Source organism: Melanotaenia boesemani, chromosome 20, assembly GCF_017639745.1.
Source record: "Melanotaenia boesemani isolate fMelBoe1 chromosome 20, fMelBoe1.pri, whole genome shotgun sequence".
In the NCBI taxonomy this organism is placed as follows: Eukaryota; Metazoa; Chordata; class Actinopteri; order Atheriniformes; family Melanotaeniidae; genus Melanotaenia; species Melanotaenia boesemani.
In genome coordinates, this window is record NC_055701.1 from 24,853,775 (window position 1) to 24,867,773 (window position 13,999).

A 13,999-nucleotide genomic window follows, 5' to 3' on the forward strand; every position below is an offset into this window, starting at 1 on the left:
ATTATTGTTGCTGTTCTGTCATGTCCAACTGCTAAGCCCATTTCCCTCTGACACCAACATCCCACAGATGGTTGTGTGTGAAAATCTCAGCAGTTTCTGAAATACTCAGACCAACAGCCATGCTACGTTCAAAGTCATTTAAATCCCCTCTATATAAAAAATAAAATGATCTTCCTTTATTAGTGCCACAGTGGGGAAATTCATTCTCTGCATTTAACCCATCCTAGTTGCTAGGAGCAGTGGGCTGCCAGATTCCGGCACCCGAGGAGCAGTCGGGGGTTAAGGGCCTTGCTCAGGGACACAGTGGTTTTTACCCAGGTTCTCCAGACCCAAGCCCACCTCTGTAACCACTAGGCTACCACTCCCCTTTCTTCCTCATTCTGATGTTCACTTTGGACTTTAGCAAGTCGTCTTCACCATGTCTACTAGACTGAATGTATTGAGCTGCTGCTTTGTGATTGGCCGGTTAGATAGTTGTGTTAAGAAGCAGGTGGACATAATTAAGTGGCCTGTGAGTGGATGTAATTATCCATCACAGCAACAAAAAGTCTGCAGCTTTTCACATAAACTACCAATCACAACAAACAAAACATCCACAAATTGTCTTCATTGTCTTGGATTTAATGGTGTGCCATATCAAGACAAAATTAATAAAATATAAATTAGGTGCAACAGAAAACTCAGAATCCTGTTTAACTAAATATGGTCGTCACAACATTTACACACAGACATCCTTCCAGGATATTCTTATGTAAAGCTCAGAATAGAATAAACCAGGCAAAGCTAACAGGAGTTTAGTTTTTTTTTTTCTTCAGGTTGATCAGGTTGAATGATTTTGCTTTTTTACTAAATAAATGAATGTGAAGAGGAGATATCACCTCTCCCCAGATGAACTAACATCTGGTGATAGATCTGTATTCTGGCTCTTCATACGTCATCCTCAAACAACAACGTCATCATTATTACAATGATTGTATAATTACAGTTATTTGAGATAATTGCAAACATTTAATGTAATCACTGGATGGAAGTACCAGAAACTCAGATTTCCATGTTGTTTTCCCTCATTAGAGGATTAAACGACTGACTGACTGCAGCCGACGTCCTTTAAATAACAGATGTCTTTGATTTTACTGCACACGTGACGTAACTGGAGACATGACGTGCTGTTTTATTTCTTTACAAAGTTTAAAGCACAAGCAGTAAAATGATTTCAGTTCATGCTTGGCTGTTTGTTTATTCGTCATAATGACTCATAATTCCTACCTGGCCATCTGACAGCAGCATCAGAACCAACAAATTATTAGTGTTTGGGGTGTAAATTACAAGGTGATCAGGATACGATGTTGTACCAGATTAATGGTAACAAGCTGATATCTCAGATTCCACCATGACACAGATATTTAGATTAATGTGTGTTGATGCAGAATGAATGAAGGAATTGAGGATGTTGGATTTTAAATACCACGGTCCTGTTATTGTCAAGTATGTTTTTGTTTTAGGTAAGGCATTATTACTACATTAACGTATTAATAGAGACCATTATTTTTATCATGTGTTAAAACGTTTTTCACTGGCTCTGAATGCTCATACACAGAAATGACAAATCACAAGGGGGGTTACTGGTTGGGGATGGTTGTCATGCCTCATCTCAGCCATAAAGAGCTTTCTGGGTGAACCGAGTTCATATGAACTGGTGTTGATGTTTGTCCATATGTGCAAAGAAGCACTTGCATACTGAAAACACGCTCCCAACCCACTTTGATCATGTAAAGATCAAATGTTCTCTTTTTACAGCTTTACCTTTTTATTTTAGTTTTGGGTCATTAAAAGTCAGACTTTCCCTCAAAATGTAGAAGAGCAGAGAATCTAGTCCTGCAGGGAACAAAACAAACAAACAGCCTTTAATCAAATATACACTGAAATTTCCATCCCTTCTTTGTCACATATATATATATATATATATATATATATATATATATATATATATATATATATATATATATATATAGAAGGAAAATATGACAAAAAGTCTTCCACCCTCTAGAAAAAGAAGAAAAACCAAAATGATGAAATCAGCCCCACTGTGTCACAATACACTCTTCATAAGAATGACCTGCCTCTGCAGATGTTGACTCCAGTTTTCTAAAGCTTAACTTATTAACAACATTAATCAGCTCTTTATTCATTCTTCTGAGTTTAATCTACCAGTAAAAAACTGGAAAACAAGAAATTACAGCCAGAAAATAAGACGTTCCAAATAAAAAAGCTGCAAGCTCAGAGTTCAGTAGTTGCTGAACTTAACTTGAGCACCACAGCGGTGCTTCACTAATATTTACCCGTGTTCACTGTGTCACTGTTTGTCCTAATTTTTTGGGACTACTTTTCAGTTCAAATCTAGAAAAGCACCTTTTTTTTCCTTAAAGGAATTTTCTGGACTTAAAATAGTTTCTCACCGTTTACATGGATGTGCAGGAACTGAATTGACCAGAAAGAGTTTATAACATTAATCTTCCAGTAAGTAAATATTTTAACTGCTGCTGTTTAAAAGCAGTTCATTTGTTTAGTGTTTAAAAACCAAAAAATGATAAGCTTTCATCAAATAGCAGTAAATCTAAAATGAATGTGTGCAATGCACTACTTAGAATTCATTATTAAGTTTTGTGCATAGAAATGCAAATAATCACAATTAAAATTTTTTAATCCTGGCCATGGATGGATGGCTGGATGGATGGATGGATGGATGGATGGATGGATGGCTGGATGGATGGATGGATGGCTGGATGGATGGCTGGATGGCTGGATGGATGGCTGGATGGCTGGATGGATGGATGCATGGATGGCTGGATGGATGGATGGATGGATAGATGGTATTTAATTATAACAAATTCTTTCCTCCTGGGTTAAAGTCAGGCTGTTAGTTTCCACCCTTTTGGAGTCAAACTTTGTCTTTAAATGTTAAACAAGGTTTTCTATAGATATTCTCCTGCATTCGTGTATAAAAGGACCAAACCTTATTGGATCCATCTGTGTCTAAATGTTCCCTTGTATTTGGTTGAAGGTGGTTTACATGGTTTTGTTTGAGCTCAGTCTACTGACCCATTGATCCTCCTTGTAACCCCTGTTGTGTTTTTTTTCCCTCCTTTATTCCCCACTTTCATGTTTTAAACATAACAGCAGAATATTTGATCTTTGGTGACAAGGCACAACTTCCTGTCAGCCTTCCAGAAGTCAACACTGGACACCAAGAAGATTTACAAAATGTCTGGTCTGTCTCCAGACACAGCATCCTCTGAAAGCCTTTAAGAGGCCTGCCCCTGATTCAACTGATGCTGCTGAGAGCACGTTGCTGCATGAAATGAACCCACCAGTTTGTGTGAAGAGTCTGTTATTCTGGTAACATGAAATGACATTAGTGTAGCAGTGAAACCAGCAGGTCAGATTTTACAGATCATCCCCTCCAGCTGCTGCTGATGCTCTACTAACATAAAGTGAACAGAACTTTTCAATGTCAGCAGTAAACTTGTCAGGGATTCTGGGACCTGATCGCTTGTCTCATTAGTATATTCACTTCTCTGCTCATATTTGAAGTGATGAACAACTTATGCTCCCTTACGTACGTAAATAGCGACGTCTTTTTCAAATGTTGTCATACGTCGCCGTCCTCATACTTACTGTGTGTTTTGTGTTTCCGTGGTAGTTAAGTCGCTTCTTCCACTAGTGGGCACTGCTGAGTTAGCAGTAATGCATTGGTATGAAGGTAATTCCAACCGTCCAAAACACTCTGAACACTCGCATATCCTTTCTTCAAAAGCTTGCACAATTTCTACAGTTGTCCTTGTCTTCATTCTTCTTCTGCTGTTTTGTTCCCTTCCTGATCCTCTTCTTCCTCTCTGGTTTGTTCTTTTCGCTGGTCGCATGTTACTTATTCTGCTCCACGATTTCTGGTAGTATTGCTTCTTCTTCTGCGTCAAATAGCTTAGCTCCCTGAAAATGGACCAAATGATGCACGTAACTGACGAAACTGTCCGTCTGCGTATCCGTCTTCTGCATCGAGCGTAAATGGGCCTTAAAACTGCTACAGAATGGTTCCATGAGAATTTATGAGGATTAAGAGCTTTCTGTTTTCATTCACATGGTAGATACACTGTACATCCATCCAAAAAATAAGAAAAAAAAGTCACATGTTAATATTTTGTTAGACCGTTTGTAGCTTTGATTCCAGCAGCATCTCTGTGGCGTTGTTTTGATAAGCGTCTGCAATGTCACAAGGTTCATTTTCATCCAGTGTTGCATTCATTTTTCACCAAGATCTTGTACTGATGATGGGAGAGTCCGACTACGGCGTTAAGCCTTCTCCAACACATCCCACAGATGCTCAATGGGGTTCAGGTCTGGACTCTGTGGTGGCCAATCCATGTATGAAAAAGTGGTTCTGCTTCCTGAACCACTCTTTCACAATCTGAGCCCCATTAATTCTGGCACTGTCATCTTGAATATGGCCATGTCATCAGAGAAGATGGAATAACCTGCTCATTCAGTGTATTTAGGTATCAGGTGACCTCGTTCTTTAGACACACAACGTTGCTGAACGCAATTCCAGATCATAGACTGTCCCCACAGGCTTGTACAGTAGACACTATGCATGATGGCTGCATTACTTAATCTGCCTCTATTCTTACCCTGATGCTGCCATCACTCTGGAACAGGGTAAATCTGGACTCATCAGACCACATGACCTTCTTCCATTGCTCTAGAGTTCAAGCTTTATGCTCCCTAACTAATTGAAGCCTCAGTAATAAGTGGTTTTCTTAAGGCTACACAGCTGTTTGGTCCCAATCCTCTGAGTTTCTTCACATTGTGTATGTGGAAATGTTCTTACCTTCACTATTAGCCATAGCCCTGAAGTTCAGCTGTTGTAATTTTACTATTTGATTTCACCAAACATTTAAAGGGGTTTTACACCCAAAAATGTGTTTTTTGAGCTGTAAACAACACAGTGTTACTTAATTGTGATGAAAATTACATACTGTTGATAAAATTTGTATTTTTTTAGCTTATTTAAAAAATGGGATTTTGTGGGTAAAAAATGGCTCATAACGCCCTCTACAGGGTACAGTTTTTCGTGACAGAGAGGTTATCTACATCACAAGAAAACTGTAAAAACCCCACAGCCCCTCCCTCCAGATGCAGGTGGGCGGGTCCTCACCTTGCAGGCATAGAAAACCACGCCCACCAACACATATGAAGGGATGTGAACTTATCTGGTGTAGATTTGTTAGTTTCAGACTTCTCTTCTTTCACAGAGTTTCTGATGAAATGTTCCTGCAATGGGACGGCTTTGTGCTTTTGAGGGGTGTAAAAGTAACACCGGACTTTATTCTTTACCTGCTGATCCTCATCTGGCGACAGACAGCAGCTCAAATTGTAGCAGCAGCAACTTCCTGCAGCTGCCACAAACTGCCGCAAGTCTCCACAGCTTTCCAGAGCTGCTGGAGCTGCTGACAGGCAGCTAACAGGGCTAACGGCTCAGTCTGATACGTTCAGGACCACCTGGTTCATGTGTAGCTGAGGAGATTCAGGAGGGGAAAGTCTTCCACCTCAAAGACACTTTGTGGTGTAGCTGCTTTGTGAATCTCGCTTTGCAACTTGCCAGTGAGCTGAGCTGCTGTCTGTCAATCATTTCTGCATGTGTATCCTGACCCGCCCACTCTCCACCCCAACCCTTACAGGCATTTTTCTAATTCGGCAGTGGGTGGAGTCACGCAAAAAGTAGGGGGTGTAGTTACACTTAAAGTGATCACAGTTCAGGATTTTATTCTGACCGCATTTCTTCCTGGAAGATTATGGTTCCTGACCAGCCTTCCAGTTTTTAATAATATGGTAGAAAGTTCTTAGCCTAGTTTAAGTACCGTCAGTATCTCCGTGATGTTTTCTTTGCTTGATGCCAATAATTTGACCCTTCTGAAAAAGACCACGGGATGTGTCTTTCCACATTGTTGGATGAGAAGGTGCTCACTGAATTATTTGGGGTTAAATAACTTGTTGCCAGCTGAAAGATAATCATTCATGCAGTAATTATCAAATGGAAGGCTCTTATATTTGGCTTAGTTACATCCAGGTGGTGAGTTTTCTATTGGACAAGCAGTGTATAAAGATCAGCTAAAGTTCCCGTGTAAACTATTTGAGGTAACTGGAGCTTTATGTGGGATTCTCCTTTCATAAAAACACTGTTGTCAAGTGAGTTGTCCTCTTTCTTCCTTGCTGTCACAAGTTGCTCATTAGTCTGAGGCCCGATCCTCTCTGGATGGGAATGCAAGGGGGCTCCCTGGAGGCTACAAAACAGCCCCAGGAGGTTGTTGGTTTCTGTGTTATTAGAAAGATGATTGATGAGCAGCACAATTGGAATCTGAGGGGAACACACCTTCTGTCTCCCTGCAACCAGCTTTTCTGTAACAGCTTCATGACATGTGCCTCTGTGTTAAGATGAGCAGGTCACCTATCTGTAAACGTAAAGAAATTATTTTAGTAAATTGTCCCATATATGTTTGTTACATAAGTTTTTTTGCTGCCTTTTTATTTCTGTTTAGTTTTAGCTAAAGTTGAGGAGTGAAAGGTGAAGTTTGTGTCTTTTTCCTCTCAGCTCTGTCCTCTGTCCCTGCCCTGTCACTTCTCATCTTCTGTCTGATTTTGTAAGAGGAGGAAGCTGATGACACCCCGCAGCTCATCCAGCTGCAGTGTTGATGTCTCCTGCAGAACCGCTGGTAATTGTTTGGTAATTACAGCTGAGATGGGCCTCGCTTTGAGAACTAATTGCTCCTCCATAACAAGCTGAACTCAATTAGAGGACAGAATTTATGGGCCGTCCGCTGCCCTGACATTGGCTGATGGTGCTGTAATAAATTTCCACTCTGAGGGGGCTTTGCATCACACCACCTACAGTAATATCTTCTAACACTAGAGGGCAGTGTCTACACATGCATGTGGACCTCCCTCCTCTCCTGTGGGAGACCATGATGACTTGCACTGCATTGTGCTGGCTGAAAGTGATGTACTGCATGCAGCGGCTGCTTTCTGCTCCAGAGACTTTGACTTTCAAGCTCACATGGCAGCGATGTTTGTCAGGTTTGTTCACACTGCTTCTTTGTTTAGAAACAAACCCCACAGACTATCTGCAGATCCACTCATTTCTTTTCCCAGTAAACACTGATGTGGTTGCAAGTAAATCATCTCATTAAATGAATTAAATGTTTCATTATGTTCAAAAGCCAGTTTGCTGGGTTGGGAATGAGTCATTACTTCAAGTGGAGGAGTTTATGGATGTAGGAATCTTGTTCAGGGGTGATGGTAAGATGGAGAGGGGATGGACAGAGACTAGGTCTTTATCGGCAGTAAGGAGGGATCTGGTGTATCTACGTTCCAACTCTCAACAATATGGTCAGCAGATTTTAGCAAAGGCCAAAATAAAAAGATCTCTGATCTCGTTCTGAGATCTCATTCTTTTGAGGGACTATATACAACATATTCGTTCTTGCCTGGAAATGTTTTGGAATCCCTCTGGAGGAGCTGGAGAGTACTGCTAGTGGAAGAAAAGCTTGCATCTTCCTCCTGGACCTGTTGCCTCTGCAACCCAACCCATTATGACGTGATGGATGGATGGATGGATGGATGGAATAAGTGTGGTAGGCTAGAAGTTGAAACCAACATGTCACAGTTCACAGGTTAAAACCTGCTTAAAGGGGCAAAAAGTGAAATCATTTTACTGAAAGTTTTGCTGCTGTGCATTGCCTGTAGACCAAAACAAGGTGTGTCATGAACCACACCTCCCTCTGTCTGTTCCACTTTCCGCCATTATGCTTCGACAATATGGGCTGCCATTGCCGCTCGCTCCAGCCTTTTATAGGGAGGGAGGGCTGAGGGCTCAGAGAGGAGAGAGGAGGCAGTGATTCACGCGACTGGAGGTGAACACATGGCCGGACCAGCTGGTAAACACGGGGCTGGAGATCAACACAGAGGCGATGTGTGGCGTTGTGCTATACTACAGATGAAATTACACCTAGTTCCTTACATAAGTGACTTTTTAATTCCTTTATACTGGAAATGATGAATTTCTGCTTATTGCCCCTTTAAGACTCCTGAGGTTAACATGAGGGGTAATAAACTAAGTAATTCTGACATGCATATAAACCATAGATGGGTTGAGCTTTACATGGAGTCACAAACAGATAATTCTTAATAACTAACAAGTCAGTTACAACGAGCCTCTGTTTTAGAGTTTCTTCTTCCTTTAGATCCAACACTGTTGGGCTGGAGGTGGTGAATGACCCTAGATGGGTGTTACTGAGCCTTCATCATTAAATAGAGAGAAAACACACCTGATGACATCACAGAATCAAATCAAATGTGAAAATGTCTTCAGCCACTTTGGACAAAATTAAATCTGACTGTTTTGTTGCATTTCATGAAAGACCCTGGTGGAGATGTTAGTGGAGGACGTAGGTAGACCTGATCATGTACCCTGCCTGATTTTAGGTTAACACCGTCTTTCTGACTTGTGTGAGCAGTGGTTGGGTCCATTTTAACTTGTTTCAGTTTCTCCTCACATCATTTCTATCAAAAGAAAACGTCAAATGTCCCCTAAACAAATAGTGATTCTCTATATTTAAGTTCTGTTAAACTAAAATGTCACTTTCAATCATCATCTGTGATAAATTGAGTTCTTTTTACATCCCACACAAACCAGACTGACTTTTCTTTAGAGACTGTTGTTCTCACAGCAGTCACACTTCTGATGTCCTGGTCAAGGACACTTTGTTGGCTCTTTTTGATTCGGGGAGATGTCTTGTTAAAGGTCCTGCCAACCACCCGAGGCGTGTCACAGCGGAAGAACAGAGTGTGATCTAACATGTGGGAGTAGGTCAACTGTCTGACCTCTCGACCGTCTTGTCCTTCCAGCATGCGATGAGTGGACGCCGTTGCCTCGACCGGACCTCTACCATGACGTCAACCGCTTCGGACACTCTGCAGTCTCCAGTGGCAGGTAATCCATCCATTTATTATATATGCACATCTGCATGTTGAAACTAATGTACAAACCTCTAACATGAGAGCTCTGCAAATATCTAAATAAACAAATAGATAAACAAAGCTAATTATGAATGTTTGAGGTTGTGGATTTAAATCTGAGCTGCAGAGACGTCAGAGACCAGGAGTACTGGGTATGGCCAGTGAAGTTTCTTGGAGGAAATGAAGGAAAATAAATGGGCAGTTTCACTGATGTGTTCCTTTATTATGACCTCGGCCAAGGCAGCGCCGTTGGTTTGTCTGTCTGCCAGCAACTTAACTGAAAAAGTTCTGGACGGATTCTGATAAAATTTTCAGGAAATCTCAGAAATGGAATAAAGGAACAAGTGATTAGATTTTGAATCACTACATTGTTCATCATTACTTTGTGTACAGTTAATTCAAGTTTGATGATGATGTTTTTATTAAGTTATGACTTTACTGGCCAGCAGGAAAGATGTTGATTCAGTACCTCATGGGGATGTTTTTAGTCATAGCTAACATCTAAAGATCAACAAGTAAAGCAACTGTTCTAAAAAGAAAGAGCTCACTAGTGTGGCTTGCTCTAATTTGGGCTTCAGCCATCCATCCACAGTGCTTTGATTTAACATTTAAGAACAAGAAGTGGTCTGTGTTAACCGCAGCTCCTGGTTGGTGAGATGAATTTTTGTTAAACCTCAGAACTGAATCTTTAAAGAAAGGGTGGAGCCAGATATAACTGCAAATATTGTTTAAACCTTTTTATTTCCATAAACTTTGCTTTGAATCTGTCCTGGGGTTTAACTTGGACAACCATTATTTTCTGTACCCACTTTAGAGAATTCTGGGTCGTGGGGGGCAGAAACAGAAGTGTATCTTACTGGTTCATTACAGTCACAAGAAAAATCTTTTTCTTTATAAAAATGGATTTATATTTAACTGAAGATGCATTCACTTCATAAATCATGACACCATACTCTACCTTACATAATGGTAAACCAGACTGTAAATATAAAGGATCATTATCAGTATTGATAATAATAGTCGAACATCACGTTTACAGGATCATGTAACATGACAGTCACTCAAAGCTGACTCAGTTGTTGTTGACTGCAGGGCCACGGAGTACATTTCCAATCTTGTCTTCACTTGTTTCACTGCTCTCAGATTCAAATTAAAAGGCCAAACCAAAGTCCAGATTTATTGCTCTAATGGCACTGGAGCTGTTTGGAGGAGGACTCATTGTACATGACTGTGCAGCACAAACAACAATGGCTAACTTTAAGTGAAAAACTTCTGACAAACACTTTACAAAGACACCTTGAGTCTTTAACATATATTTGTAAAGTCAGTTTTAATCTGTAGGTTCTATAAAAACATGTGTCACTTGTTTGAGAACAAAGTAAACTGTACTTTAAAGTAGCACTATGTACCTTTCTGACCTTAAAAAATTCTGACTTGTTTTAATAACAGTCACATTTATAATGTACAGTCCTGGAGATGTACATGTCCAAAAAGTCTTAAGACAGAGAAACTACATGCTAGCAACTGGACATCAACACTGGCTATTTTCAATGCAGTGTGGCCAATTCAACAAAGAAACCCAGGAGAGGTAAAGAAATAGAGAAAGCGACAGAGCAAGAAATAAAACAAGAGTCAATATTGAACTGAGTTTTAGTGGCTGCAGAGAGCTCAGAGAAGAGACAGGATGCGAGTCGGATGCTGAGGTGGCTGTCGTTAGGAGGCACTTCAATCAGTAAAACTACCAAACTTCAGTACTGCAACTTAAAACTAAGATCCTTTAACAGATTTAAATGCCAAAGCAACAACTTACCAAAAAATGAAAACTTCGGATTGATCAACTACTGGAGGCGTAAAACCGCAAACGGCACTTCGAACCGGAGTTTGTGTCGCATACACCTGGATTATCTTAAGTTAGAAGCACAATGTGATGCCAAGTCACATAAAAGTGACAGACGAGACTCAACTAGACATGAAAAGAAAAGAAAAAAACCTGTTGCCTTGGGAACAGTTTCTTTGTTCATTCACACATGACGTTTCATTATTAGTCAGTGATATGAATAGATGGTAATGGGCACAAGGCTGTTACCAGAAGCAATGACTCATCTGTAAGTATCATCTGCACTGCCAGCAGAGCGAGAGACGGCGGTCCACATTAAATTATACATCGTGTTGCAGCGAACACATCAAATATTAACACGAATCACCGGCTGTGTTCGAGTTGGTCCTCGCTGATGCTTCTGCTCCCCAGGAGCAACTGATGGTTTGTTCATGCCTCTGTTAACAGATCACTTTCAGGGAAATAACAGGTTGAAGATGAGCAGCTTTATTTTACCAGAGAAGGAAAACATGATGAACAGTTATGGAAATGCAAAGATTTAAACACATAAGAGAAGAGATGATTTTACTCTCATCTAAGCAACGATTACTGTAACCTCAAATCTCGTAACAACACTTTTTTTTTTAGCAATCCTCACATCTAAACTTTAAAAGTAAAGATGTATTTACTGCCTGAGCCTCTAAAAACTGGAACAGTCTACCCTTTGAAATTTGACTGTCTATGAAGCTCCTTTGATAAACCTGTATAATATTCCTCTTGATACCCCTTCCCCCATCCTGCTTTGCCTCTTTCTGTCTTATTTAAAAGCTGTGAGATACTGTAGAGAAGCAAAGTGACGTAGTTCCCCTCCAAGACTACCGACCTCTCTTCGATCTGATCCGTGTGCTCAGCAGGAAGTCCACAGCGAACGGTTTGAAGTGTGCCCTCTGTGATCTGTAGGGCTGTTGATCAGACATGTGTGAATTATCCATGCTCCCCCACACGTGTGCACATGCAGGCTCACTCACGCTGGCAAAGAAATCCCAGCAGCTGAACAAAGATCATCGAAGGAAGACGTTGGCGTACGCTCTGTACCTGGCATCCAGCAGTGCTTTCTGACAAGAGGCTGTTTGTTGGCGATTAAGCAGACTTATAAGGAGGAGGTTTAAGTCTCTCGTGCTCTCTTATTTCATTTGGTCCAACATCTTTATTGTTGTTTGTCTCACAGTGTAATGTACGTCTTTGGCGGCTTTAACAGCCTGCTGCTAAGTGACGTTCTGACGTACACCTCGCCCAGCTGCTCAGCCTTTTCCAGCCCCGAAGACTGCAGCGAGTCCTGGCCTGGGATCCACTGTGCCTGGAACAGCACCCAGGAGACCTGCCTGCCCGGGGAAATCAGCACCCCTGGTCCTGAACATCAGCAGGTCCCAGCCTCCTGCAGCACAAGATCATGTAGGTGACACCTCACTGAAAGCTGTACAACAAAAATCTGATGGTTACCTGATTTCTGCAGTTACCAGATTATTCAAGTAATCATGTAGACGCTGTGATCTAATTGGCTTTATCAGATAGTGGCAGTTACCTGATTATGAGAAATCAGACTGAGCCCGTTTACATGACTATCAAAATCTGATAACTGGGAGTAACTGGATTACCGCTAATTGTAATAATTGGATCTACGTTTTCCAGTTCATTAAATGGATTTCTTTTGGAGTAGGTACTACACAGTGACATTTCCTCCTGTTATTTTCATAATGTCCGTTCTTTACTGAACATGCCGACCCCCTCAAACTTAATAATGAAATAAATTAGATATGCAGGTAAATATGCACAAAGACATCAGAGTGTTAGAGAGAAATCTGTGTGTTGATCTGATTTCTCATATCCAGATAATTGCTAGTGAGCCGGTTTACATGCACACCAAAAATATGATTATTACCTGATTTCTGGAGTTATGAGATAATTCAAGTGGCCATGCGGATGCCATAATCCTATATCCTTCATCCGCTTATCTAATTATGAAAAATTGGATTAACAGATTTTCTACTAATTTCTCTGATGTCTGTGCATGTAGACCCGTACATCTGATTTATTTAGTGCTTTTACATCTGCACATGTGCAGATGCATCCAGCCAGGGCTAAGTAAACTAAGTAAAAAAATTCAACTTGAGGTAATTTTGCAGGCTTATTTGCCTTAACATTAGCAGCTAACACCAACACCCAAGGTGCCTCCATGTTTAACAACGACTAGATGTTTTGAAATTAAGATGAAGTTGCATAAAAATGAACGTACGTAAATGTAGACCAGGGTTTTTCAAATATCACAATACATAAGTGCATGTAGACGGCAGATTAGATCATTCTATTTAGTTATTTCCAGATATTACCAGATTTTAATGGTCATGTACATGTGCTCAGTTATCTGAAATATCAGTCTGAGGTGATTCATGACCTGCAGTTGAGTCAGAGTTTATAAATATGGAAAAAAAATGTCATCCACTCCAAACTGGCCATGTTTGTATGACGGTCTGCTGGAAGCTGTTCCTGTTGAATTGTTGCTTTGCTCTCTTTTAAGTTTGGAAATTGACAAGCTGCATTTTAAAAATGTCATTTTAAGCTCTACAATTAGCATTTTGCCAAGTTTGCAAGATTTAAACTCAGCAAAGATGTTTCTGAAGGACATTTCAGGCAAAGATTTTCCAGCAGTCAGTTTTTCATTTGTTACCAAATCAGGGGAAAAACGTTAAGACTGTAGGTCTCATTTTTCTTTAGTTTTCACATTAGAGCCGGTCTACAGAAAGCTGGCTCTGAAACGCTCACTCAGGTCTGGTTCCTTCTGAGTTCTTCACAGCAGAAACAAATTGACCTGAATTACATTTGAATTAATTAAGCAGTTGAAGAATGTAAAGGAAACAGAAGTTTTTCTGGATTTACTTCAAACTTTAAGGCTAAATTCTAGGAACTGTAAATAATGAAGGGTAATGATTACTGCTGCTGCAGTCTGATATGAACAAAACTGGAAAACAATGTAGATGGTATTTTTAATGATGGTAATTTATTAAAAGGAAACATCCACTAAATCATTTTAATGAAAACCTTTTCTCATTATGTAAATGT

The 13,999-nt window shown here is 40.4% G+C and overlaps 1 protein-coding gene across 3 annotated transcripts in view; it reads left to right on the top strand.

Moving 5' to 3' along the window:
- atrn (attractin) overlaps positions 1-13,999 on the top strand; it is a 156,453-nt gene that overhangs the window by 32,014 nt on the left and 110,440 nt on the right. For all 3 annotated transcript variants that reach the window (XM_041972699.1, XM_041972700.1, XM_041972701.1), the window contains exons 11-12: positions 8,956-9,040; positions 12,111-12,334. In XM_041972699.1, coding sequence (XP_041828633.1) covers positions 8,956-9,040; positions 12,111-12,334 — 309 coding nt within the window. The remainder of the gene's footprint in view (positions 1-8,955; positions 9,041-12,110; positions 12,335-13,999) is intronic.